Source organism: Vulpes vulpes, chromosome 3, assembly GCF_048418805.1.
Source record: "Vulpes vulpes isolate BD-2025 chromosome 3, VulVul3, whole genome shotgun sequence".
Taxonomy (NCBI): domain Eukaryota; kingdom Metazoa; phylum Chordata; class Mammalia; order Carnivora; family Canidae; genus Vulpes; species Vulpes vulpes.
The window spans coordinates 38,400,211-38,427,958 of NC_132782.1; the positions used below are offsets into that span (position 1 = coordinate 38,400,211).

At 46.2% G+C, this 27,748-nt stretch overlaps 1 protein-coding gene across 8 annotated transcripts in view; it reads left to right on the forward strand.

The window, feature by feature from the left end:
- The first annotated feature begins 2,643 nt into the window (after positions 1-2,643).
- The window catches only part of TNIK (TRAF2 and NCK interacting kinase), a 376,119-nt gene continuing 351,014 nt past the window's right edge, over positions 2,644-27,748 (forward strand). For all 8 annotated transcript variants that reach the window (XM_026007747.2, XM_026007749.2, XM_026007748.2 and 5 more), the window contains exon 1: positions 2,644-2,923. In XM_026007747.2, coding sequence (XP_025863532.1) covers positions 2,867-2,923 — 57 coding nt within the window. In that variant the 5' untranslated portion in view covers positions 2,644-2,866. The remainder of the gene's footprint in view (positions 2,924-27,748) is intronic.

A 27,748-nucleotide genomic window follows, 5' to 3' on the forward strand; every position in this document is an offset into this window, starting at 1 on the left:
TTGATTTAAAGAAAAATATTAAGTAGATAATAGTATGGGAGGTACACAGACATGACAAAAAAATCAGGGAAAAAAAATCAGGAGCTTGTATTGAAATGACTGAAATTTGATACACACTTGACCTCAATGAACACGTTCAAGTTCCTTAATGGGACCCGTGCCAGCCCTACCTGATTTGACCTTTGCTTCCCTTCTCAATCCGGTCGCCCCTATTACCTCACCTCCAGCACAAACAGCTTGGAGTTTGCTCCTTCCTTTCCTAGCTGAAAGTGCCTTGGCTATTGTAATCTTTCCTTTTAGGGTGTTTGCTGAATCCATCAGCACTCCCACTGCATCCCCGGCTCCACCTGACCCTGCTCCTCCAGTCAGCCAACAGGAAACCATCCCCCACTTAGTACCCATCACTGCACTGAACATACAGTCTTCCAGTTCTAGATCCAGGAGCAGAATTTAGGGCCCTATCATGACATCATCATACCCTAAACAGCTTAGTAAGGTGGAAAGAAATGATCCTCTTTGTGATGTTTTGGATAAAACCCGGGGTGTAAAACTGAGGTTGTCCATGCCAAAAAAAAAAAAAAAAATCTCATTTTTCATATGTATGTAGTTTAAAAAACAAGTTGATAGCGGATCCCTGGGTGGCTCAGTGGTTTAGCACCTGCCTTTGGTCCAGGGCGTCATCCTGGAGTCCTGGGATCCAGTCCCACATCGGGCTCCCTGCGTGGAGCCTGCTTCTCCCTCTGCCTGTGTCTCTGCCTCTCTCTCTGTCTCTCATGAATAAATAAATGAAATCTTTAAAAAATAAATAAATAAATACAAAATAGGTGGATAGATCTCAATGATTTCTTCCAACCCTGAGACAGTGCGTGCCTTGGTTATCTAGCTTAAGGAGACAGAGGAGGGAAAAATAAGGACCATGATGGGAAGCGCATGATGGGAAATGATAGGGCTTTTTCCTAACATCATTCCTACACCCCTTGGTGGCTTACTGCACCTCACTTGCTTGCATCCAGCCTCAAAGCTGGATGATCTTGGAAGGTCACGTCGAGCGTTCTGAGTTCAGCGCGTTGCAACGGTGGCCTGGCCGAGGGAGCAGGTGGCCAGTGTCCCAGGCCGGGGCACCTAAGAAGCCCCGTCGTTGGACAACAGCGGGACCCGGGGCGCCGGGCGGACGCTGCTGCGCAGGCTCCCAGGGTGTGCAGTCCCGCGGGCCCCGCGGCGCTGCCTTCCGTCCATTCATTCGAGAGCCTCCTTCGGGGGCCGACTTCGCACACGGGACCCCGAGGCCCGGCCTGCGCGCGGGCGGGAGGCCCCTCCTCGGCTGCAGCAGGGGTGCAGGGAGCGCTTGCAGGGCTCCGGCTGCACTGGGGGGCTCAGCTGGGCTCCGGCGTCCCTTCCTTCCTCCGCGGGGGGCCCGGGGGAAGTGACCTCATGCTTTTGGTTGGGGAAGGTCATGTTTACCACTGTCCACGCTCAGCCTTTGCAGGAGCCAGCGGGGGGCGGGGCGGGGGGCGGGGGTGAGCTCGCCCTCCGGCCGTGCATTTGCACACACGCCTCCCAGCCACCCGCCAAACTTTCTCCGCCCGCCCCAGGAGCTCAGCGGCGGAAAGGCTGCCCGGGGGGCCGAGGTGCGCCGCCCCACCCGCTGTCGCCCTTGGAGGGGTACCTGAAGCTGCGGCACCCGGGGGAAGGGAGAGAAAAAAAAAAGCAAAAAAAAAAAAAAAAAAAAGCTGCTCGTTTCGCTTCGGTCGTTTCCGTGGGGAACTGCGGTACGGGCAGGTCCTGGGTGTGGCGATGCCAACAGGGAACTCCGGTCTCCGTTTCTCCCGCTCCGGGGTAACCTTCCCAGTCCCCGACCCGCGGGTGGCGGGTCCCGGATGCCCCCTGCCGGGCTCCCGGGGTCGCTGGGCGCCCCCCCCCGCCGCGGCGCAGCGCTGGAGCGCAGGGTGCCCGTGCGCTTCGCCCCCATTCGTTCCGCGCCTGGAGGCGGATCCCCTTCCCTGCACACAAGTCCTTATATGCACCGGTTGCACCAGCCCGTGCTACTCCAGCCTCACAAATAACTAATGGGGGGAGGGCGGCCGTCGCTCTTCCCCCCACCCGCACCCCACCGCCCTCCCCGGGGTGTGCCAAGCGCTGGAGCATCGCACCCGGCCGAGACCCCCCGCCCCCGCCCCCGATGCGAGGAGGGCCATTGTGCTGCAGCGCACGACTCGGACGCGCACGGATGGAGGCCCTTGGCCCCCACGATGGCCCCGGCGGGGTCGGGAGCCGCTTTCCAGGCCCCGCGGGAGCAGCCCGGGCGGAGAGCGCGCGCCCCGCCCCGCGGGCTGGTGCAGAGGGCGCGGGTCAGGAAGCGCGGCCCCTCCCCGGCGCAGGCCCCGCCCCCGCCCCCGCCGCCCCTCCCCCGCCTCACTCCTCCCAGGAAGCGCTGATGGACAGCTCGGGGCGCTCCTCCGCCCCCGCCCCCCGGCGGAGTGGAGGAGTTGATGTGTCTCATTATAACCGCCGAGGCAGCCGCCATCCACGCACAGGCGGGGAAGCATGTCCCATTTAAATACACCCACGCAGCCCCTGCGCCCTTAGCCGAGCGGGGCGCGCAGCCCACACGCACCGCGGCTCGGGGCTTGGGGAGCCGCGCAGCTCGGGCTCCGGGACCGCGGCCGCCCGCGGGCGCAGCAGCGGGATCGGGCGTCGCGGGGCCGGGCCGGGGCCGGGCCGGGCCGGGCCGGGGCGGGCGCGGGGGCTGGGCCGGGGCCTCTGGCGCGGCAGCCGCATGAGGACGCGAGGCCGGTAGACCAGGTGGAGTCTGCAAGGGGGGAGCCTCGGGGGGGCGCAGGGCCGCTGCTCCCGCGAAGAAGTCGACATGGCGAGCGACTCCCCGGCTCGCAGCCTGGATGAGATCGATCTCTCGGCGCTGAGGGTGAGCAGAACCGGCTTCTCGGGGGTCTCGCCGGGGGCTAGGGTCGGCGCGCGGGCCGGGGCCCCGGCACCGCTGGGCAAGGCGGATGCGCCGCGGCCGGGGAGGGGGGGGGGGACCGCGGCTTCCCGTTCCCGCCCCGGGCGAGCCTCGGCTCCGTGACCCCCGCGGCGGCGGCCGGGCCCCCCGGGATGCGGGGCATTCACCGTACCCCGGCGCCTGAGCCTTGGACGTGGGATGCTCGTGCGCGCGCGCGCGTGTGTGTGTGTGTGTGTGTGTGTGTGCACACGCGCCCGGACGGCCAGCTCGTGCAAGGCGCGACGCCCCACCGTCCCCCTCCCCCCCTTTTTTTTTTTTTTTTTTTTGCAAAACGTGGGGAAATGCACCGGCCACTCACTTTGCGCAGCTCCCTGCAGGGTGACCCGTCGGTGGCCGCCGCCCCCCAGGCCGCCCCCCGCGCCCCGACTGCGCTCCGCGCCCTCCGGTGCCCGCCTGGCGCGCCCCTATTTACGGTGTAACTTAGCCCTGCTTGTTTTTTTTTTTTTTTTTTTTTTTTGACTTTGTGGCCCTGACATTTCAGTTCTATGGGCCAACTTGAGGCAGGTGAAGGGATGTGCTCCCGGCTCTCCCCCGGTCAGGCCGGAACTCCCGGGAGTGTGCGCGAGTGCGCGTGTGCGCGTGTGCCCGCGGCGGCCCTTTGTGGGGAGAGCATCCTCCTCCCCCGGCCCCGCGCTGGCTCCGCGTTTCGCCCCAGACGCCCTTTTTTTTTTTTTTCATTGTATGGACCGAGACATCACTTGCCATAGAATCCATTTTGCTGTTGTTTTGCGCTCCGGATCCCGGGAACCCCAGTGTAGCCTCGACGACGCCCCACCCCCACCCCCGGATCCCAACACGCTCCTTCGGGGAAGGGGGCCGAGCCCTCTTGCCATTTTAATGAGATGCTGCCTCCCGAAGAGGGGTCAGGGAGGGTCTGATGCTGCAGCCAGTGGGGGGGGGGGGGGGTCTGAGATGGATCGCACCCCAGTGTACGGATGGCTTCTTCCTCCCCCTGAACGAAGACTAGGAATTAAAGGGGGGAAGGCGACTGCACATACATCCCGGCAGCGCGGAGGCTCGGGGCCCGCCTGGCCGGTGCTGTCCACGCAGCCGCGCAGCAGCGGTGCAGCCGGGAAGTTCACACGCCCTCCTGAGGCTTACATTGTTACACTGATGCTAAATCTCGGGGTTACAGACCTGAATCTTCACCCCCCCCCCCTCCTGCCACTGCCCCTTCCCTCACGGGTATCTTGAAGAGCTGCCTTGAACCGTCCAAGTGCTACTTTTTCTTGCGGCTCATTACAGCCTCCCTCCCTTGCACAGCCTCCTCTTGTGGGACTTCCCCTCCTCTTCTGCTTCATCCTTCCCAGAGGTGAGGTTTCTGCGAGGCAGTCCAGGGGTTGAGAAGGAACATAGATGCCATTTGAAATGGCCTCTTTTTTTTGGATAGTTGGGCAGCAAAAGCTCATTCATGTGATATTACAGTGAGCTGTCTATTTGCCTGGTGCAGAAATGCCACATTCAGAAGCGCAGCTCCCTGGGCAGCTGGGGGTGGGGGCTGGTAACAGGGTGGGTGCTTTGGCTCAGTCTGTGGTTTCCTGCCTTACAGGCTGTGTGTGTTCATTTGCCCTACTTTCTGTGCTGGGAGTTGCTGCCAGCGGGTTAATCAGGTGGATGGATGGCCCAGACTCCAGGGTAGGGGAAAGTGGCGAAGCCCCGCAGGAGGTGGGGTGGGGGGTAGGGGGAAGGAGTCTGAACAATGGGCAAGGCTTGTGGTTTTCTCCTGAGCAGAATGTCCTCATCGCTCCTCTAATAGAAAGCAATCCGAGGCGATTTTTAAGTTGGCCTCGGTCAGAGGTGTCCCCCGTGGGCTGTTTCACGGGCAAGGTTTTCTGAGATCCGGAGCCCAGAGCCTGCAGGCTGGTGAGCAACCACGAGGGCTCACCGGGCCTACCTGAGTGTGAATCACACACGGGAGGCCTGTGCTCCAGAGATCTGTATTTTGAAAAGAGATCTTGCAGGATTCACTGAAATTGCTCTTTGTCGCCTGGGCTTAGTGCTTTGCCTCTGTATTTCTGCCTGCTGGAGGTGTGTAAAGAGGGAGGGCGAAGGCCAGCTCTAGAGATAGGAACTGCTGGCTGGCTGGAAGACTTAAATGCAGATGTGGAGACGATTGCATCCCCGGTGCCGGAGAGTATGACCAGTCCTGTAGGGGGTGAGGTGTGCAGGCGGGCCGTTGAGTCCAAGGGCCCCGTTGGTGATCTCCACAAATCCGAGAGCAGATAATGTCTCTCTGTCTTTCCAAATTAGGAGAGGTGGGTTTATCCAGATGAGAGGTCTCATTAGTTCCTAACCTCTCAGGAAAGCCCGCCTGCTGAGAGCCTCGTGGGGAATGCCTGACCCCTGAAATGCAGCCAAGGTCAGTGGCATCTTGGAGAATTTGCTGCAGCCTTAACCAGTCCCTTGCTGTCTCGGTGGCTCTTTAATGTACACAATCAATGCTCTTTTTGTAAACCCTGAGCTCAATGCATTAAAAGCAGATCCTGTCTGGAGAGGCCTTTATCCTTCTCACTTTGGGGGCTTATTGTTCTCAGCCAGTGATCCCAGACTGGACCCAGTCTAAATTTTCCCCAAATAGCAACAATGCATAATTTAAACCAGAGCAACCAGTGACAGCACTGATCACTTAAATTATGCAAGATTTGGATGGTTTTAAAAAGTAAGATAAAACCGGATCTTCTTTGGTTAGAAGAGAGATGATCTGAATCCATTTTTTTTTTATTAGTCCTGATTTTTAAAGCTCTGGAGATAAACCAAGTGTGTGGGGAAGGGGATGATTTTATAGATTTAGAGCTGAAAGAGAATTGGACAACACTTAGCCACTCCTTCCATTTAATACCAAGCTGAAGCCCAGAGAGGTGTAGTCCTCGTCCAAGGTCACACAGCCCCGTCTCCCCTGGAATGGGGGTGAGGGAAGCAGAAAGGGTGGTTTGGGGAGGAATCTGGGTGTCCCGACTTCTCATTCAGGGCTCTTTTCTCTAAGTCGCATTGTCTGTGGCTGGATCAGAAATCAATAATACATTTTCTGCCTAAGCACAGAAAAAAAAAAAAAATGGCAGCGAGGAATTATTTCACCAGAGTCATGGAATTTTATTTTTTGAGAATAGAGAAACTGCTCCATGCAGGTAAGCTCGTAATACATAGAGCCCTGGAGCATTCACGGAATTCATGTTGCTCAACCCGCCTCAGTTCTTCCTCTGTCGGCAAATGACTGAATCATCTAGGACAGATGGTTGTCCTGCATAGTACCCTGTCTCCGGGACCCATCTCCATCTCAATTTGTCCCATCGGGTCAGTCTGGATCTGCACATTATTCGGATGTCTCTGCATGTGAGGTTTATGGAGTTCTATGTAGCTTTTGCATAATCTGTGTGGATCCTCATATATCGTGTCACGGTTATAAACTATCCATGTGGGTGTATGAAATGTGTGTTTACATACATGGGCTACAGAAAACAATCTACTCATTCAAACTGAAGGCTTGAGTCATTCTCCCTTCAAGACATCACAGTATTAAAAGAAATGAAACTTGCCACCGGTACGCTTTATTACATATGAGGTGAGATCAGCCCAGAAAGCTTTTTGGAGATTAGCATACATCTGAGTCTGAGCACCTTGGCTGTCCTTAGTTTGGCCCATAGAGGAAGGCGTCCAAGGCCAAGATTGGCCGCTGCTGACTTCATACTCGAAGTTTCTGCCAGGACTCGCACTCACTTTTCTATTTGAGCAGAATCAGATGACCTCTGCTTGTCTTTCCCCCTGCCCCTCACTGCCTCCTAGGCCCAGCTATTTCTTTGTCTCCCAGGACCTAGATTTAAGAACTGACCTCATCCGGAAGACTTGCACACATCTTTCCTGCTGCACTTTTCATCCTTGTGTTATAAATGGTGTGGGGATTATTTTCTGCCTACTTCATAAACTACGGGCTCCGTGAGGCCGGAGGTTAGGTCTTGCTCATCTTTGAGGCTGTAATTGCAGTTAGTTGCATAAACGGATAAATGCACAAATTGGTGAGTAAGTGAGTGGAGTGGGCTGAGCACTGGGTTCTGTGCCCATGTCTTAGTAGTTCTGTGACTCTGGGTAAGTCATGGAACTATAATTCATTGAAAAATGGGAATGATCTCAACTGCTTGCCTTCCTCATAGGCTGGCTTCAACAGCCAGATACAGTGTTTATGGCAATACTGTGAAAACCGTAAAGCTCTACACAGATACACGATTCCATGATTACCCAGAATTTTATGGGAATCTTGATTCTACCATTTGACCCCAATGATTTCACCTAATTGAAAATGACCCTGAGAAAAGGATAACAGAAGGCCTTGCGTCTTTTTAATAGTGCCTTTTCCTTTTTATGTGGCAACATGACCTCATATGTGTCTCTGCTGGCCTGGGTTGACCTTTGCCCCGGTATCAGCATTCATTGCTTTTTTTTTTTTTTTTTTTAAGAATTTATTTTTCAGTAATCCCTACTCCCAACATGGGGCTCAAACTCACAACCTGGAGATCAAGAGTTGCCTGCTCTAATGACTGAGCCAGTGAGGCGCCCCTGGAGTATTTCTATACCAGTATCAGGTATCAGCATTATTCATTAGAACTTTCTTCTTTTTTTCTTCTCTCTCTCTCTCTCATTTTTTTTTAAATTTCCCCTCTTTTTAATGGATGAAACATTTTTAAAATAAAACCACATTTATCATGCCTGTGTCTTTTCAAAGTTTGTGTATTCTGGAGGGGAGTGGGCATCTGAAATGATACGAGTCCAGTATTTAAAACCTTCTGGTCAGAGATCTCGGTGGCGGGAGGGGGTGGGGGTTAAAGAAATCTTGAGGACTTATTAATTCCTTACCCCCAAAGCACATTATATTTGCTCTTAAACGAGGGTTTAGTAAAGTTGCAAGGATTGATAAGATGACCTTATCTTAACATGATAACAGCAGGGCAGTTTTTAAAATTAGATACATTGGTTGTTTTTTCAGAGATATTAAGCAGGTGCTTTCTTTGCTATAGCGCTGCCTCAGAACGAAATAGTGTGTAGTGGTAGTTATCAGAACATCAGAGAAAAATGCATAATCATTTTCCAGTGTGCATTGTTAACTGGAGTAATCTTAGCACAAGAGCGAATGTAAGTCATGGTTTGCTGTTTGCATAATTGTCGACTTAGGAGGTCATGAAATATTTTGTTGAAGAAAGAATCCCCATCATTTTTCCCTCATGTGGATATCACTGCCCGCCCCTTACCTGCAAGGCCCTTTGAAATCTTGGAATTTTGAGTCTTCTCTCTGCACGGCTGGGTTCCTGCCCTGGTCTTAGTCTGTGGACCCTTCTTGTTCCTGCTGCTCCTTCCTTCACGGCTCTGGTTCTAAAGTCCACCCGGCTCTGAGCTGCTGTGACCGGATCATGGCTGTCATACCCCGCGGAGCGCCACCGGTCCCTGAGAATGTGTTTCTTATTTATTTATTTATTTATTTATTTATTTATTTATTTATTTTTAAAGATTTTATTTATTTATTCATGAGAGATACACAGAGAGAGATAGAGAGAGGCAGAGACACAGGCAGAGGGAGAAGCAGGCTCCATGCAGGGAGCCTGATGTGGGACTCGATCCTGGGTCTCCAGGATCACACCCCGGGCCGAAGGTAGGCGCTAAACCGCTGAGCCACCCGGGCTCCCCTGAGAATGTGTTTCTGAGAGAATTTGGGATCACTTGTGTCTGAAAAATGCTTTAATGTCAAACTGGTTCTTCCATATCTGTGGGGGAAGTAGCTGTCTGAGAACAGGGCCTGAACCAGCAGTGTGCTGAGAATTCCAAGAAAATCTGGGTGATATTTTTTGAATGAAATGTTATTCTGCTCATATAAATATAAGGTTCCTAGAGGAGAGAGAGGGAGGACTTAAATAGAAAATGTTGGATGAATTCCGCTTGTAATTTCTTTCATTCTGGTTGGAAGCTTATTTCCCTCTAGAGGAAGATGATTCGCTGTCTGCTTTTTACATGCCCAGGCTGTTCTCCAGTTGTCTCTAGGGGTGCCTTGAAATTCTCCAAACACATTTTATTTCACCCCAGTCTCGAATGTCCTTCCTTACTCTATTGCATGAGGCTTTCTGCCCCATTCCTCCCCACAACCACTGCAGGAACTGTCCCTTGGGCGGCACCCGGGCCGAGACCTGCCTCCCATTCCTCTCCCACCAGCCTTCTCCTGCTGGGTCTCCCTGTGCTCGTCCCTGCAGCCACACTGCTCTTCAAAGAGCACATTTCCAGCCTCGGGGTTTCTTATTCCCAGCCTTCCCTGACTCCTCACCGGCTACAGACCAAGGATTCCACTCTTCGGCGTAGTAGCAAGGCCAGCTGTAATTCAGCTGGGCCTCCCACCACACGCTGCAGTTCTGACCACCGATCCCGCACTCCTGCCACAGAGCACGACTTCCTTCTCCCCGTGGATGCTCCCTCGGGGGTCACCAGCCTCATACTTCTTTTCTGTACCTACTAGCCTAATGCTAAACCTTCAAAGGCCACTTTTTTCCCACAAAATGGCCCCTGATTTCTCTTAGGGAGTAGTTATCCGTCCCACTTGTACACCCTTTCAGAACTGACCTCACACTCAGAACTTTCTACAAGGATTATACCCGCTACTAGACAGTAAACTTCCTGAAGCCAGTGCATGTATTTGATTTTGTTAAGACTTGCCACCAGGATGACCTTTGGGGCTTCAGGACTCCTTTTGATATATGGCCTAGTGGGTTTTTTTTTTTTTTTTATTCATAGCTAACGAGATAGCCTCCCCTCCACAAAGATTTATTTATTTATTTGAGAGAGAAAGAGATTGTACGTGCAGAGGAATATGGGGAAGGGTAGAGGGAGAGGGAGAGAGAGCTTCAAACAGACTCTGTGTTGAATGTGGAGTCAAGGTGGTGCTTGATCCCATAATTCCCATAATCCTTAGATCACGACCTAAGTGAAAACCAAGACTTGGATACCCAACAGACTACACCACTCAGGTGCCCCACTAACTAGATAGCTTTAAAAGTTAAGATCGTATTGTATATATTATCTGTGACCTGTTTTTTAAAAAATGTGTTTTCAGTTGTGGTGTGCATTTGTTTGTTTGTTTGTTTGTTTATTTATTTAAACTCTGCACCAATGCGGGGCTCAAACTCATGACTTCAAGGTCAAAAGTCCCATACTTTACTGACTGAGTCAATCGGGTGCCCTGCAACCTGTTTTTTTTTTTTTTTTAAGTATTTATTTATGCATGAGAGAGACACACACACACAGAGGCAGAGACACAGGCAGAGGGAGAAGCAACCTGCTTTTTAAACTTAATAATTAATAATCACCCTTTTTACATGCTGTTAATGTTTTTCTGTAACATAATTTAAAGTATTATTTGTCATGGGGAATTTTAAACATATGTAAAAGTGGTAGGGATATTAGAATGCTCATACGTAGCTAGTGGGAATGTAAAGTGGTATAGCCACTTTAAAAAATATATATATTTTATTTATTTATTTATTCATGAGAGACACAGAGAGAGAGGCAGAGACCCAGGCAGAGGGAGAAGCAGACTCCAAGCAGGAAGCACGATGCAGGACTTGATCCCCCAAGACCGGGATCAGGCCTTGAGCCAAAGGCAGAAGCTCAACCGCTGAGCCACCCAGGTTCCTGGTACAGCCACTTTGTAAAACAGGTTGGCGGTTCCTCAGAATTAAACAATAGAGTTACCATGTGACCCAGCAATTCCGCTCCTAGGTATATACCCCAGAGAATTGAAAACATATATCCAAACAAAACTTATACACAAATGTTCATAGCATTGTCATTCATCCTAGCCAAAGGGTGGAAACAGACCAAATGTCCACCAACTGATAAGTGAATAAATGAAATGTAGTATATTTGTACTGTGGAATATTATTCGTCAATAAAAGAAAGTGCTGATACACACTGTGATATGGATGAACATTATGCTAGATTAAAGAAGCTACTCACAGAAGGCCACATGGTACAGGATTCCATTTATGTGAAATGCCCCAAATAGGCAAATCTATAGAGAAGAAAAGTGGATTAGTGGTTTCTAGAACTTGAGGGGCAGTGGAAAATGCTAATGTCTTAAAATTAGACAATGGTGATGGTTACTCAGCTCTAAAAATCACTTGTTCACTTCAAAAGGATGAATTTTATGGAGTGTGAATTTAATCTAAATAAAACTGATATGTAAAATAGAATAGTAGAATGAGCCCCCAACTTAACAATGATCCATTCATGCCCAGTCATGTTTTACCTCCATCCTCCATCCTCTTCCTCCCCCGTATTATTCTCAAGCATCATATCATTTCATTTGTAAACATTCCAGTATGCATCTCTAAAAGATAAGCACTCTTAAAAATACATAACTGCAATACTATTATCATGCATAGAAATTAGTATGTAATTTAAAATTTCTTCAAGTATTCAGTGAGTGTTCAAATTTCTAATCATATGTTTTTAATGGCTGCCTAGCATTTTATTGCAGGGATGAATCATAATATATTTAACCAAGTCCTATTGATGAAGCTTTTGGTTATTTCCAGCTTTTCAAGTCTTGTACACAGTGCGTCCGTAAATGTATGTAAATCTTTGTATACATCGTTGTGTCCTTGGAATAATTTCTTAGAAGTGCAGTTTTTGATGAAAGTGTGTAAATGACCTGTAAGGCTCTTGATGTTGTCAGATTATCTCCAGATTTCCTGTGACGTGGCTGTATATCATTTCTAGGCGAACCCACGAGGCTTAGAAAAGTCAATTAATTTACAAAAAATCATAGAGCTACGAAATGGCTGAACTTACAGCTGACCTGCCCCAAAGCCACTGCCAGTAGTGACTCACATGGCCATTACTTGCCCTGTGGACCTTGTCAAGACGTCAGAATTATCTGATGCATTATCTCCTTAAAGTTCACAAATTTCCCAGAAGCCTTTCTTTTGGGCGCAAGCTCTCTTTGATGAGCTTCTAGTGTTTGAGTGTTATTTCCTTGTGATTTTGTTTCTTAAATAACCAAGGTCCCCTTAGAATATGTTAATTGTTCTTCTTCTTGCCTTAAAAATGTAAAGGCATAAAATGTGCACCATTTTGGGATTGGCAGTGGTTTCCTCGTACGTTGGGTGTAGGCATGTTTACATTTAATCTGTCATTCTGTTTGGAAAATCACACGACAGGTGTGTTGGGAAGACATGGGGAACCAGGCTCAAAGGTGCCTGTTTTTTAAGAATTTGCGATTACTGCAGAAGCTAGCAAGATGAGCCAGAAGATAAGTGATAGCAGGGGCCATTCTCAAACCTTTATCTGTCACATGACTATTAGAGTCAAAAATTTTGAGTTGTACCTTTTTTTCAGAAGGTTATAGATATTTTAAGATTATAGTAGAGAAAATGGAAGAAGCAGCTGGCAGCCTTGTGTTTTGCACCACACTTGGTTTCCCACCAGGTTTATAAGTAAGAAACTATTAAAATGGACACAACTTTGGGGTTGTCAGTTTTGTGGAGGCCAGCTGCCTTGATTTACTAGATTGTATACCCTAACCTTCCATTTAAAATGCCTATAAATCATTTATGCCTAGGGTAGAAACCCAGAGCTTCACAGGGACGTAGTTTCATGATTTCTACTTCTAGTACTTCTAGGTTATTTATTTATTTTTTTTAGCTGCTTGTAATCAAATTATAGCAGTGTGGTGGGTGGAACAGGTTGTAAGCAGTAACTACAAACTGCATTTAAATAATAATAATAATAACAATATTTAGCATTTATAGGGAATTTTACTATCTTCAAAGTTGCAGACATTATCTAATCAAATACCCTCTCTGATTATAATCTGGGTAAAAATGCACTTACATTCAGAACAGGGTCCTGAGAGATGTATATGTTTGAAAATTAATGCTAGCCGGTCTTTAAAAACCTATGCAATGATCAGAGTTAGAGCTTGGGATCCTGTTGGATTGTTTTTGTGTATCCTTTTGTTAAATGCAGTGACAGGCTTAGATGAAATGTGTACCTCTGCTTGCTTTCTGATCATGGAGGACTGAATGTTGAATCATTGCTCTGGTCCTTATAGACACTGAAATATAAACAACATCAATAAGCTTTAAAATGGGCTTCCTTACTGCATTTCATGCCCTGGCCTCAGACAAAAGTCCCATTAGTAAGTGAAATGACTTGGGGCTGTGCAAGAAAGAACAGCTATGCATTGCAGTTTAGTAATTTCCATCTGAGAAAAATAGATTAAACCGCACAGTAGGATACATCATAAAGAAATGCACTGGAGAAATGAAACATGTTTAGTTCGACTGTACTAATGACTTCTTGCTGTTTTGGACATGTGTCTGGGTATCGTCCCCTTGCACGTATGTCCTGTGTTGGCAAGAGTTTGGAGCGAGGACTTGGCGTGGCTGTCTCAGTAGGTATTAGAGGAGTCTGCAGTTGGTAGATTTTTAGTAAATGTTATCCTGTGTGTTGCGATTTTTCTAAGAGCTGGTGACAGGTTAACTGCCTCGACAGTGGTTCTTTCTCAGAGTGAGATCCCGGGATTAGTAGCTTCACACTCATCTCCTAGGTTCTGGTTCTCTGACCTACTGAATCAGAAACTGGGGATGGGGTCCGGTAACCTGTGCATTAAGAAACCCTCCAGGTGAGACATCTGGGTGGCTCAGCAGTTGAGCGTCTGCCTTTGGCCCAGGGCGTGATTCTGGGGTCCCTGGATCGAGTCCCACATCGGGCTCCCTGCATGGAGCCCGCTTCTCCCTCCGTCTGTGTCTCTGCCTCTCTCTCTGTGTCTCTCATGAATAAATAAATAAAATCTTTAAAAAAAAAAAAGAAGCCCTCCAGGTAATTTTGATGTACTTCAGAGTTTTGGAATCACTGGCTTAAGTTTTTAAAATACAGCCTTTCCCCCTCCTCTTGTTCTTTCATGCTGGTTCATTCATTCATCCAACAAATATTAATTGAGCATCTACCACATGCCTAGCGTTGTGCTAGATGTTGGAGCATTTGGTGAAGAAGAAGATACATGTGAACACTGTCCTCCTGGATCTTGGTGCCTAATGAATGGGGAGAAGCATATGTTAGAGAAATAATTGTAAGAATGATTTACTAAATACAGGTTGTTTTAGGAAAACACAGCATATCCACAGAAATTTGGCTATGCCTGAAAATGTTGCAGAGTAGAAAATAGTGATTTATTTATATAAGGTAGCTGCAACTTTTTCATAAGGCGTTTGGCTTCAAATTGTGGAAGGCGCATACTTTCAGGAATATGGAATTTAAAATTTCACAGTAACACATGCATTTGAATTGTTTGTAAGATGGGGGATACTTGAAGTGCAATAGTCTACAACTTTTTTTTATTTTTATTTTTTTTATTTTTATTTTTTCTTTAGTCTACAACTTTCAACTGATAATCCTGGATTGTTTTTCTGTGTTGCCTTTTTTTTTTTTTTTTTTTTTTTTTAATTAGCAAGTTTATTCAGGGGGCAGAAAGCCCCACCCCCATGACCAGGAAGATGCATCTTTTTGGTGCTAATTTCCTGTTTTTCCCTATGGACGTGTAGGGATTCAGTTTGAAGTCCCAGAAGATGCTGGTATTTGCCTAGACGCTGAAAAAGGAATCCGTATTCACAGCTCTTTCAGCTCTTACTTTTGTCTGAAGCCTGAAATCTTTGAGTTGTTTATTTTGTGAAACTTGAAAAATGAAATGGACTCTTGGAATCTAGGCGGCAGGTTAAAGGATCAGACTTTCCTTGTAGCAACAATTCATAAACATCTCTTACCTAGCTACAAACACGTCCCCTGTTGTTATTCTAATCTGTAGTTCTTAGAGAAACCCACTGCTTATATTGGGTGGATTTTCTATTTGGGGTTGTTAAGGTAACTTGGTATACAACTTGATAATGAATATGCATCAAAATTTTATTTCATACTTGCTGCTGGGCAGATGCTTTTAAAAAATTGAATACAAAGACCCCCCTTCCGCCTCCCACTTAGAAGGCCTATTTTAAAGGGAAAAGAGGTGTGAGATAATCATCATTGGACAGGATGCCCAAAATACCTGGTTAATAATGACTCGGTTTTTTGTCATATTGCAATTGAGGGGACAGGTCCAGCTTTCTCAGAAGAGGTCTTCATGCCATTAAAGTATCCTTGACCTGAGCTGAGCAGTTTAATCAGGAGTGTTAACTGCTCTCTAGATGGGGTTACCCTCCTGTGATTCTCTCTCTACGTCATTCAAAAAGCTCTTTCTGGGACCGGGTTTGGGACACTTTTGTTTCCTGTAGCGTGGTAGGTATCCTAGGCCCAGGAAAGTATGACTTTGACATGGCTTCTTTGCAGCCATCTGCATGGGGGAATGGGTCCTCTGAGTTGGGGAGTTGCTGTGGTTTTCCAGTCGAACTCGTTTAGGGGCCAGAAACTGAGTTCGGGTGGTTCTGCTGGACACGTCCTACTCAACTATAGTTGATAAAGTCAAAGCCAAGTGGTTGCTCTTCCTAAAAGGCCACCCTTCCGTTTTCTTTCTTTCTTTTTTTTTTTTTCAACTGGTAGCTCTAGAGAGAACTCAGGTTTTCTTTTCATATGAATAAACAAGAGCACGACAGTGCTCCCCTGGCGCCCAATACCCAGATGCCACTCTGGGAAAGAACGTTGCACACCTAACACACCTTGGTCAGGACAATATGCATGTGCTCTCTGTGAGTGTTTTAAAGATGTAATTCGCACTGGCATTGTAGTCATGATTTCTTGAATATAAACAGCTTTTATTTTTGGAGCAGCACAGATGTAAAAGTGTGAAATACAGAAGTTTACACATTGTGGCGGGGGGTGGGGTGGGGGAGAGAAGAAGAGAAGGAACCCTGTGTCTTTAAAATCATGGTAACCCCATCTCAGTTACTCCTTTGTTTTCCTTGAGTGATTGGAAATTAGCAGGGGAAATCTCTTGGAACCTGACCAGCTGGGTACCTACATCTCCACTTAACTGGTGGCACCAGAAAGAGTGCTCGCCGGTAATTGGCACGGGACCTCCCTCGTAGGCCTTCATCCCTCCCCAGGAGCAAACAGGGTCCCTCCCAAGGAAGGAGCCTCTCTGTGAGGAGAGGGGATTGTACACATTCATACATATTCAGTGAACCATGTATGACACTTGATGTAAGATGTTAGAGACGCGTTGGTCCCAGCCCCAGACAGAGGGTTTGTTTTCCAGATTGGAAAATGTAAATGGCGGGTGTTGGAGAGCTTGGTGTTCCCCTGGTCTCCGAACCAAAGCTCTTGCAGGTTTTCTGGGTGCTCCCCCCCTTCCTTTAATTTGGGAGTCTGCTTGTAAGTGGTATCTGGGGTTTACAAAGCAGCAGGGTCATTACTGTGACTATTCTCTGTCCCCTTGGGGCCAGGTCCGTTTTCTTTTTCTTTTCTGGAAGCAGGGTCTCTGCTTGGTAGCTCATCACCTGCTGCGATGCAAGTTGCATCAGATTTAAAGAAATAGGTCCCTGACCTTCTTTCTGGCTTCCTGCTTTCTGTAAGTTGCTGCTTGTTTGCAGGATTCACAATTAGGATTTTGTCTCTACGGGACTCTTGTTTTAGTGTGCGAGGCGCATTCTCGTTTGTCATGCGTGGTTCCTTGATAAGTCCCCTTCGACAGATAGTGTGGTCAAGTTTTCTGTGGCCGTTTGTTTGCTACTGCACTTCCATCCGAGCGATTTCAGGCATGGTTCAGGTGAACACCTCTGATGGTTTCTTTTCTAACTCTCAAGGAAAGTTGGAATGTGAATAAATGGCAAGGCCACGTGAACTCCACAGTTGCAAGAACAGCTAGTTACAGCCGTATTCAAACTATGCTTCGTGCCACCGTCAGTGTAAATCTGGGTTTAAGATTTCCCTGAGAATGTGGGTACACTGGCACTCTCATACTTTGCTGGTAGGATTATAAAACGGTTAAACTGCGTTAAAAAGCAGTTTGCCTGTTTCTGAAAAAGTCAAATATAAGTTTACCTTATGACTCAGTGATTTCACTTCTGAATCTCACCCCAAGAGACGTGCAGGCATATGTCCAGGCAAAAACTTGTAACCTGAATGTTCATAATAATAGCCCCAAGTGGAGACGACTCAAGTGTCTGTCAGCCGAGGAAGAGGTAAACAGAATGTAGAGGGGCACAATGGCTTACTTTCCGGCAGCACAAAAGAATGACTGATACCTGCTACAGTGGGGACCTTACGCTAAGTGAAAGAAGCCAGGCACAAAAGTTCACATATTGGTGTGATGCTTTTATGTGAAATGTCCAAAAAGGCAAATCTGTAGAGACAGAAAATGGGTTAGTGGTTGGCTGGGGCTGGTGATGAAAACAGAGAGGGACTGCATGTAGGCACGTGGGGTCTTTTTGAGGTGATGGGATATGTCCTACAATTGGATGGTGGTGACACAAGAGATTTGATGGTATTTAAATTACACCCTCAATACAACTGTTAAGGTAGGATGGGCCTGAGACATTGCTTCACAGTTTTATCAAGTCCATACCCCATGAAGGCAGGTCCCCCAGTCAGGCCGCTCCGGTATTCCTAAGGAGACCATCTCTTCAAGACCTCGAGGGATGGGAACTCTGCTCCTGTCTATTGCCTTGTACTTACCTTCATGTCACCTCTTATTCTGAAGGATGTCTCATATTTTACAAGAGCTATTTAATGAATGTAATCCTAATAATTTCCTTCAAAATAAGGTAGGCAGTACGGGGATCCCTGGGTGGCGCAGCGGTTTAGCGCCTGCCTTTGGCCCAGGGCGCAATCCTGGAGACCCGGGATCAAATCCCACGTCGGGCTCCGGGTACATGGAGCCTGCTTCTCCCTCTGCCTGTGTCTCTGCCTCTCTCTCTCTCTCTCTCTCTCTGTGACTATCATAAATAAATTAAAAAAAAATTTTTTAAAAATAAGGTAGGCAGTAGCTCTCTCCCCTCCCAGAGAAAGGACTAGAATAGCTACTCCAGTCTGAAACCTTTCCTTACTGAACCACTTGCAGTTCTCTCAGTGTTTCTGGCTGTTACTCACCACCACCCCATCTGCTGTTCCAAGTGCTGTTCCCCCTGCCTTGATGTCTTCTCCAGTCCCTCTTGTTAGCAGGTAATTTATTTGTCTCCTCCCCCACCATTTCCCCAGAGGAGACTGTAGTTTCCAACAGGGCAGGACCCGTGTTTTGTTGATCTGCTCGTCTATTTATTAATGAAATGAATGACTTCTCATGATTTGCAGCATAAGGCCAAACTCCTTAATTTAGCAATGCCTTTGATGGCCTAACCATTCCTTGCTCTTCTGCGTTGTCAGCAATCACCACCCTACTCCCTCTCTATGCGCACTAATCCAGAGTCTTTCAAAGTGTAACGAGTTGTGGAGTGAGTTTAATGGGTTGCAATTAGCTTTAAAAAAATTAATTAGAGTAGAAAACTATTACGGTGCCTATATTTTTGCATATACCGTATATTGGGTTACAGTCTCGAACGTATTTCTCACAGAGTAAGGACACTACAGAGTTGAAGTTCACTGCTCTGACTTAGGTCATGGGCCTGCACACGATTCACCTGGAGGGGATTTAGTTTGCAAATTCTAGTTCAGTTATCCGGCCACAGATCTGCGACTCTGACCCACACATAATTAGGATGTGTGTTCTGCATTTTAAGAAGCAATAGCAGCCTGCCGCTGCTGACGTCCACTAGCCGGCTGAGGCCTCCTGCTTGTCTCTGAGACACCTTCTGGGAGTGGGGAGCTCTGCTGGGGCCCTGGGGGCTCACCCTGGCGATCCCACGCTGCAGTCCCATAGCAAGGTGCAGAAGCACGTGCCCAGGCCCCACCTTGGCTCCACAACTCCGTTATGAGCACCTATTCATCTTTCAGATTTCCACCCAGAGGAATCAGACGCGTCTTCTGCTACTTTTCATCAATTCGATGACATTTGGTGTCTGCCTAGAGATTCGGGGAAGACGAGATGCTGAGAGTGGCTATGATCACTTGATAAAAGGAATCTTCCCCCTTGGTGGGAGCAGAAGAGCCAAGCTTTGGGGATTATGGAAAGGGTCATTCCTCACGGAGGAGCATGTTGCTGGATTTTGCAAGAGCCGCTATGACCACGAGAGCACCCTTTGGGAAATGGGGGGGGGGTGCTTGGGAACGTCCCAGAAGTAGCAGAATTGGGTGGGGGCTCAGAGCCAGTTATCACTGAGGTCACCCCACCCCGGGCTCACATGGGCTTGGATATTATAAAAACAGAGACAGACAAATGATAGACCTGTTGAATTACGTGCTGGAAAAGTGTAAGGAGCAGTTTGTCCTGTGTGCCCCAGGGAGAGTGGGGAGGCAGGGAGAGTATGATCCTTCCCTCGGAGCAGCTGGGGGACAAGGGTAAATGTTCCTGAAACCAGTGGAGACTGAATGCATGTTTAGCTCCTGGGGTCTGATTGTGCCAGGTGCTGAGTGAGGGCCTGGAAGGCGGGTGGCATAGGCGGCTGGCTCATGCCGGCCTGGGTTAGGGCAGAGATTTGGTCCCCAGCTTTACAGTTCCCAGGACGTGATGCGGTCAGGATGGCGAGTCTCAGGCCACACCAACACCAGATGCACCTGACGCTGCGCTGGAATAGAATTTATTTAATCATAACAATGCCAATATTAATAGCTAATAGCCTCGGCGGCTGCTTGCTACGTGTGAAGCGCTGGGCTACTTACTTACCATGTAGTCAAATTTTGTGATATGTACTATTTTTTTTTCTCTTAAAGATTGTATTTATTTGAGAGGGAGACAAAGAATGAGTGGAGGGAGGAGCAGGGGCAGAGGGAGAGGGAGAAGCAGACTCCCTACTGAGCAGGAGCCCGATGCAGAGCTCGATCCCCAGGCCCCTGGGACCACAACCTGGGCCGAAGGCAGAGGCTTACCCGACTGGGCCTCCCAGGCGCCCCGTGATACGTACAGTTATTCTAACTGTACCGATGTGCAAACTGAGGCTTAGCTTAAGTGACTTGTTGGGAACGTTGGGGCCTGGCTTTGAACCCAGGCTGGTCCGATTTTGAGAAGTATGAAACGTGAGCCTCGTGCTGCTGCTGCTGCTTGTTTTCTCAGTATGTAGCGGTAATACCTTCAAGGGGTGGAACTGCTGTGTCTGCTCTCCAGGGCAGAGTGTCCCTGATTTTGGAGGGACTTGGGAATCCACAGATCTGAACAGAAATTGGCTTTCTGTGGCCTGCACGAGGCTGGGGTTGGCCCTGAACCTTTAGGTCCTTATCCTGCCCAGGTTGGAATGCTCATCCCACCCTGAGGGGCTGTTGGACAGGTCTTGTTGAATTCACCTACTCTTCCTTTGTGACCCTGATCAATCTACAAAAACCCCTGTTGGTGGGATACCCTTCTGTCTTGTTAACATTAATCTCTACTTTGTTCTTCCCATTTCTTTTGTTCATACTTAGTATCGCCTGCAGGTCGGTCTTGTTTTAGAATTATTTACCCATAGAGTCACTAGTGTCTTTAAATTATAAACTCCTTAAGGACAAGAATAGTGTCTGGTTTCCATCTGTGTTTCATAGAATGTCTAACGTGTAATTCAGAGTGGGGTACATTCCTGGGGTCGTTTGGGTCCTGCAGCCCCACTGGGCACTGAATGGGTGGGACCCTGGCTATAAATTTGGTGTGTTTTCAGGCCTTAAGTGGAGGGATCGTGACATCGGGAAACCAGACCTCAAGAGAGTGTAGTGACTCCTGAGAAATTGAAAAACCACATCCCAGGCAACTGTGGGACTTCATGTTGGTATCCCTAGAAATCTTCCAGGGTCCTACGAGATTTAACGGCAAGAAGCAGAAAAGGGCACTGAGATGGGGGAAATGGCCTTTGTTGCTTTTCTATCCCCCCTCCGATGTTAAAGTGGCTCATTAACAGAGCAGACCGTAAACCTCTTTATAAACCCAGGCTCAGTAAATTGAGACCCGAGTGGATTTTTATTGTCAGCACGTCCCTGCCAACATACAGCAGTGTATTCCCACTCTTGTTCCGGGGGCTCTAAAAGGCGCTGCCTGTGGGGCAGCTTGGCCAGGGCCTAGCAGGAAGTCAGGGTAAAGGACGAAACGGTACATCACGGTGAGGATGGCCAACTCTCAAGGAGCTCCCCATCAATCCCCTGGATTTCCTCAGCACCTGTCATTTATGGCACATTGTAGCCACTCCTGTCTGTCCAATGAAGTCATCTGGAACCTTCTAAGTTTACCCTTGTGAGGTGTATGTAAAGAAAGATCCTCTCTCCCTTATGCAGAGGCATCAGATGAAGTTCAAGGGTCGCTTCTACCTGTGGCAGCAGATGAGATCTGGATTCCAGTTACCTAAGGGAAGTTGGGGGTGATGGGGGTGACCTTGGCCGCAGACCCCCCCTCGCCTCCCTGACTGCTGTGAGAGAGCTGTGTGGTGCCGGGCTGGCCTGGGACAGAAGGAGGGACTCAGCTGTTCTTCAGCTGCGAAGGTGCCTGCGTATCTCGTCCAGCTGTCAATCCCAGCGCATCTCAGAAACAGTTGCAAGCATTAGCCCAGGACTCAGTTCTCGGGGGGCAAGGAAAAGGCCCTTTTCTGCTACCTGGGCAGACACTTGTCTCTTTCTTTGCTTTATTTTTAGCTTCTAAATATTGATTAGCTTTATAGAGTGCTCACTGGCTCTTGTGGTTCCTCTCTTAGAGCTGGAGGCGGGGCAGGCCCATGGCAGTTAACTGGCATTCTGGAAAACGAGCAAGGTGGAGAGGGAGCTTTTTTCATCATATCTGAAAATGTGGAGTGTCACTTTGTCCAGTGACAAAAGGTGGTCATCCTGTTTCTATGTTCTCTACTGGGTATAGAGCCTGTTACGGTTGGATACTTTTTTTTCTTAAAAATGCAGACTGTTGCACTTTACGGTAATTAGCTGGTATGACTGCAGCGGACTCTAGCTTCATGGGATAGACTCTTTGAAATCAAGTGAATTAAACCAACTCTTTCTTTTTCAGGTAATACTGAATAGAAATCCCTGCTATAAACATAGAATTAATAGATTCCAAGCTTTTTTAGGCTTTGGGGCAGTAATAAAAGGAGAGGGTAACGGGCACTGATACAGTCGCACTTGATTTTGTTCTTTTTGAGGTATGTTGAGATTCTCACTCAATGAGCTGGCCAAGGAGGTGATCCTTGGGGGGAAATGCCTGTCTTCTGGGTGAAGACATGGAAAGGATGGTGAGGTGGACACGCTGCCTGTTCCGATGCGGATTTATGCTGAAATGTTCAAATCTTTGACCTGCTCTCAGCCCTTCTAAGACCGGGGAATGTAAATGCATGATGATGGCCTCTGGCGCCTGGTTAGGATTCTCCAGATGATACCTTGGCAGTGAAGTCAGCCGGAGCATTTTTGGCAGTTCCATGGGGAGTAACCTCTATGGGAGGTGATTGTGACATAATTTACACTCGTTGTGAGCTTGTGGCTTGATCTCATTTGTTCTCAGAGTTCCAGGAAGCAAAATGGCTTAGAGGTTGCATCAGGGGTTAGATTCTGGATTTGAGTCCGGGCACTACAGCTTAAAGACTTGGTGACTTGGGGCAAGTGATGTCAATTCTTTTAGGTTTTTTTTTTTTTTTTTCTTCTCACACCTGTAAAATGGAGATAATAGTAAGACTAGTGGGGATATTGCAGGAATTAAAAAAAGACATCTTTAATGTAAAATATTAAGGAGAGTGCTTGCTGTATTGCAAATGCATGACTTAATTTTTAACATGAACACCAGCATTGCTTTTTTAAATAACTGGTGAGCCCACTGTGGATCTGGAGTAGTGCAAGCGATCGGGCGTATGTAGGCTTACAAGGTATAGGTTGTGCCTTCAAGGAGCTCCAAGAGTAGTGGTAGAGGCAAACATAAAAATAGATATGTTTGGTAGACTCCTGGGTGGATGGCTAGCTGTATAGGGGAGAGGGAGGTGAAGTGGACCAAGATGGGGATCGGGATGTTTCAGGGGGCCCATACACCTTAAAGCGATTTTCACTGGCTCTGTGGTGGGAGTGCCATTGGTGCCAAATACTGATGTGGATCAAGTGTGAGTTGGTTCTTGGAAGTAGCCTTTGCATCTCTTCTGCCGTCCTTACCCCAGAACAAGCTGAATTACTCCATACCTGGGTTGTTATGTATTTCTCTCCCACCTGCCACCCCGTGACTCTGGTCTTTCTCTCTTCAATCTTTCTGACATGGGATCTGGTGGGGGGGAAGTGTCGTTTATTAAGTGTTGTTTATTAAGCAGCAGTGTGCGTATCCTGCTTTGTATGAGGAAGCCTAAATATTACAAATCAGTATGGAACTGAAAACACAGAAAATGCCTTTTAAGCACTTTTGTTTCCCTCTTGGGAAATCTATTATTACAATACAACACATTAGTTGGCCAAAGAATGTTAACTCTGGAATCATTTCAACAGATGTCAAAAGGCATTGGGAAAATTTAGCTGTGATTCTTGATTTAACATCCCCCCTACCCCCACCAAAGCCAAGTATTCTTTTTAAAAAATATATATTTATTTTTTTTGGGGGGGGGGTGGGATGGGCAGAAAGAGAGCAAGAGGGAGAATCTCCCCCCGTCCCCCCACGGAGAAAGAGAGAGAATCTTAAGTAGGCTCCACACTCAGTGTGGAGCCTGATGTGGGGCTCGAGCCCATGATCCTGAGATCATGACCTGAGCCGAAATCTAGAGTCGACACTTAACTGAATGAGCCACCCAGGCGCCCTTTTTTATTTATGTTTTTTTTTTTTTTAATTTATTTATGATAGTCACAGAGAGAGAGAGAAAGAGGCAGAGACACAGGCAGAGGGAGAAGCAGGCTCCATGCCCCGGGAGCCCGACGTGGGATTCGATCCCGGGTCTCCAGGATCGCGCCCTGGGCCAAAGGCAGGCGCCAAACCGCTGCGCTACCCAGGGATCCCCTTTATTTATGTTTTTAAGTGAGCTCTGCACCCAATGTGGGGCTTGAATTCATGACCCTGACTGAGCCAGCCAGGCACCCCATTCCAACTATTCTTATTTAACTAGGAATGAGGAGGTTCTTTCTTGACCCGATAGAGAGTGTGAGTAGCTCACTTCATCCTTACTTTTCAAACACCAGAGACTCTGTGTGGTGATACTGCTGGTTAACTACCTATCAGCCATTCCCATCTCTTTTCTTGATGTCAGTGCTCTGAATTTGTGTTGATGTTTACCCCTCCCACCTTCTCAGAGGAAGGGGACCTCCCCCACCCCTCCCTGTCACCCACTCCTTGACCTCAGCATGGAGGATGTGGATTAGATTAAGGATTGGATTCCATTCCTTTTGTTGATGAGTTTAGGCAATCATGTGACACAACAAGGCTGATGAAGGAGTCAGGGGACTTTGTGGGAAGGGTTTCCTCACTGTTACAAGTGAGTTTTTAAAAATGAGATGTACCCTCTTCTGAACTTGGGTATTGTGTAGAAGACCATGGTGTTTAGATTTGCTGCAGATATCTGACAATCATGAAGGGAAAACCTGGAGAATCACAGAAAAACCGACTTAGATCCCTACATTGTTGTTGAGTAGCTGAATTAATCAACCCCAGAACTGTCCTGACTCCAGATTTCTTATTATGTTAGCTAACAATTTCCTCATTGTTTAAACCACTGTAGTTGTGTATTCTTTTATTTGCACTTGTAAATATCCTAAGTGATACACAGCTCTTTCTTGACTTATGATGGAGTTATGTCCCAATAAACCCATTGTGAGTTGGAAATATCATGTCAAAAATACATTTAATACACTTAACCTACTGAACATCATAGCTTAGCCTCGCCTACCTCAACCATGCGCAGACTGCTTACGTTAGCCTATAGTTGGGCAAAATCATTGAATGCAAAGCCCATTTTATAATAAAGTGTTCATGTGGTTGATTGAATACTGTACTGAAAATGAAAAACAGACTGGTTGTATGGGCACAGAAAATTTGTAAGTATATTGGTTGTTTACCCTTATGATTGTGTGACTGAATGGGAGCTCTAGCTTGCTGCCACTGCCCAGCATCACGAGAGAGTATCGTACTGCATCTTGTTAGCCCAGAAAGAGGTCAAAATGCAGATTTATTTTTTTTTAAATTTTATTTATTCATGAGACACACACGGAGAGAAGCAGAGACACAGGCGGGGGGTGGGGGTGGAGAAGCAGGCTCCCTGTGGGGAGCCCAATGTGGAACTCGATCCCAGGACTCTGGGATCATGACTGAGCCAAAGGTGGGCGCTCAACCACTGAGCCACCCAGGTGCTCCAAAATGCAAATTTCAAGTATGATTTCTACTGAATGCATATGGCTTTTACACTGTCTTGAAGTCAAATCATCCTAAGTCAGGGACTGTCTGGTATATTCCTTTTTTTTATTTTTTATTTTTTTAAAAGATTTTATTCATTTATTCATGAGAGACACAGAGAGAGAGAGAGAGAGAGAGAGGGGCAGAGACACAGGCAGAGGGAGAAGCAGGCCCCATGCAGGGAGCCCAATGTGGGACTTGATCCCTGGTCTCCAGGATCACACCCTGGGCGGAAGGCAGGCGCTAAACCACTGAGCTACCCAGGGATCCCCCTGGTATATTCCTTTTAAAGTCCGGTATCCTACAAAGATATCAGGGTTAAGATGAGGACCAATAATAATATATACTGTTCTGGAACTTCTAGCCATTGAAATAAGACAAGACAGAAGGAATAAGAATTTAAGTATTTGATGACAGTGATATTTTCATTATTTACAGATGATACCTTAAACTTAGGAGAATCAAGTGAAAAAATAGAACAATAACATTTTAGCAATATGACTGGATATAAAATAAGTATACTCAAACCAATAGCATTCTTATTGGTGAACCAGAATAAGCAATTAGAAATGTATTTTATACCTTTACAATAATAACAAAAAAGCGTAAAACATCTAGGAATAAATTTAACAAGATCTCTGTAGGACTTCTCTGAAGAAAATTTAAATCTTAACAAAACATATACTGAAAACTTAAGTAAATGCAAAGATATCCCATGTTCCTGAATAGGAAAACTTAGTAATGTAAAGCTGTCTATTTATCATATGTTAAGATGGGATTCCAATAAAAATATCAAGCAAGAATTTGTTTTAGGATTTTACAAAATGGTTCTAAATTTCATCTGGAAGAATGATCAGACAAAAATAGCTTTCTAATCAACTGGTATGATTTGCATTTCTGTCATTTGTGTGTGTTATATATGTCGTATTGTATTATTTGTTATATAAAAGTTTTAAGTTACAACTTCATAGTAGATTATAGTTATTATGAATACGAAAACACTCTGTCCCAGGTAATGGCTTTGCTTAGAAATTATTATTATTATTATTTTCAAGTTACATTTTTAATTCTACTTCCAGTATAGTTAACATAGGTTTCAGGTGTCCAAATAGTGATTCAGCAATTCTATACATTACTCAGTGCTCAGCATAAAGAAATTGTTTTTTTAAGAGTGTTTCTTTGTGCTTGCTTGATAGTTTTGATTTTCTTTTAACTTCTAGACTTTGTCTAGATTTGTTTTGGTGTAAGAAAGAGCATATACATGGTATGATTTTGGTTTTTTGTTTATTTTTTAATGAGATATAATTGACATTGTATTAGTTTTAGATTTTAGGATCTGATAAAAGTAATGTTGCGAGTAAGATTTTATTTTTGGACCTAATTAGATGGTTTTCTTTCAGTGAGAGAGTTTAAATCATTTGGTTTTATTGATTACTTATATTTATGAAATGTTTGATTACCTGTCTTTTTTAAAGTCCCATCTTTCTTACTGTTTCCTTTGTTTTTCTATGTAGACTTTTAAAAAAATGCAATTTAAATATGTACTTAAACCTGTAGTTTTCAAATTATGCAAATTAATAGTAAAATGGGAGCCATTAATGTCCCTGTTGCAGAGTAAAAAGTGAAACCTTATTTGCCTACCTTGATCCCATGCTTCTCCTTTCCAGTGATGTTACAGATTGGGTATATATGTTACCTTACCTCAACTTAATACATTAATCAATTATTAATATTAAGTATGTAATATTAATTAATATAGTATTATATATAATATTATACTAATATGATATTTATATTAATATAATATTATAATATAATACAATATGACATATATAACACACAAAGTATATACAATAATATTAATATTATATACTTATTTTTTTAAAGATTAAGTGTTAAATTAAAATTCGAAGGTATTAAAAACAAGGCACTGTTTCAGCCATTACTGCAGTGTTGCGAAACTCACATTTCTTGAGGGACAGTTATCGATACTTGAGATACTGCTCCTAACGTTAAATTGGTTTGCATTAAATTGGTCATACTACATTGGTTGGTTTTTGCTTTTATTATATTTTTGAGTTCTCTATTTTTAATTTATCTTTAATTAACTGGAATATATACTTTTTTATGTATTCATCATATTTTATGAGTTATTACCTAGCTTCAAATTTTTCTTTTGCCTTTTTTCGTGAACAATAATTGGGGAATACAATTACTTTATCACCACCCTTTCCTCACCAAATTTTGTGGTGGCTCATCGGCTTTTGGTGTTTAATATTGTGAAAGATTTGGAGCTAGTTTGATATTACTTTGTAGTTAATCTCATTTTATGCCTGGTTATATGAGTTTTGAAAAATTGAAAGTTACTTTTTTTGGGCACAGGTGAGATC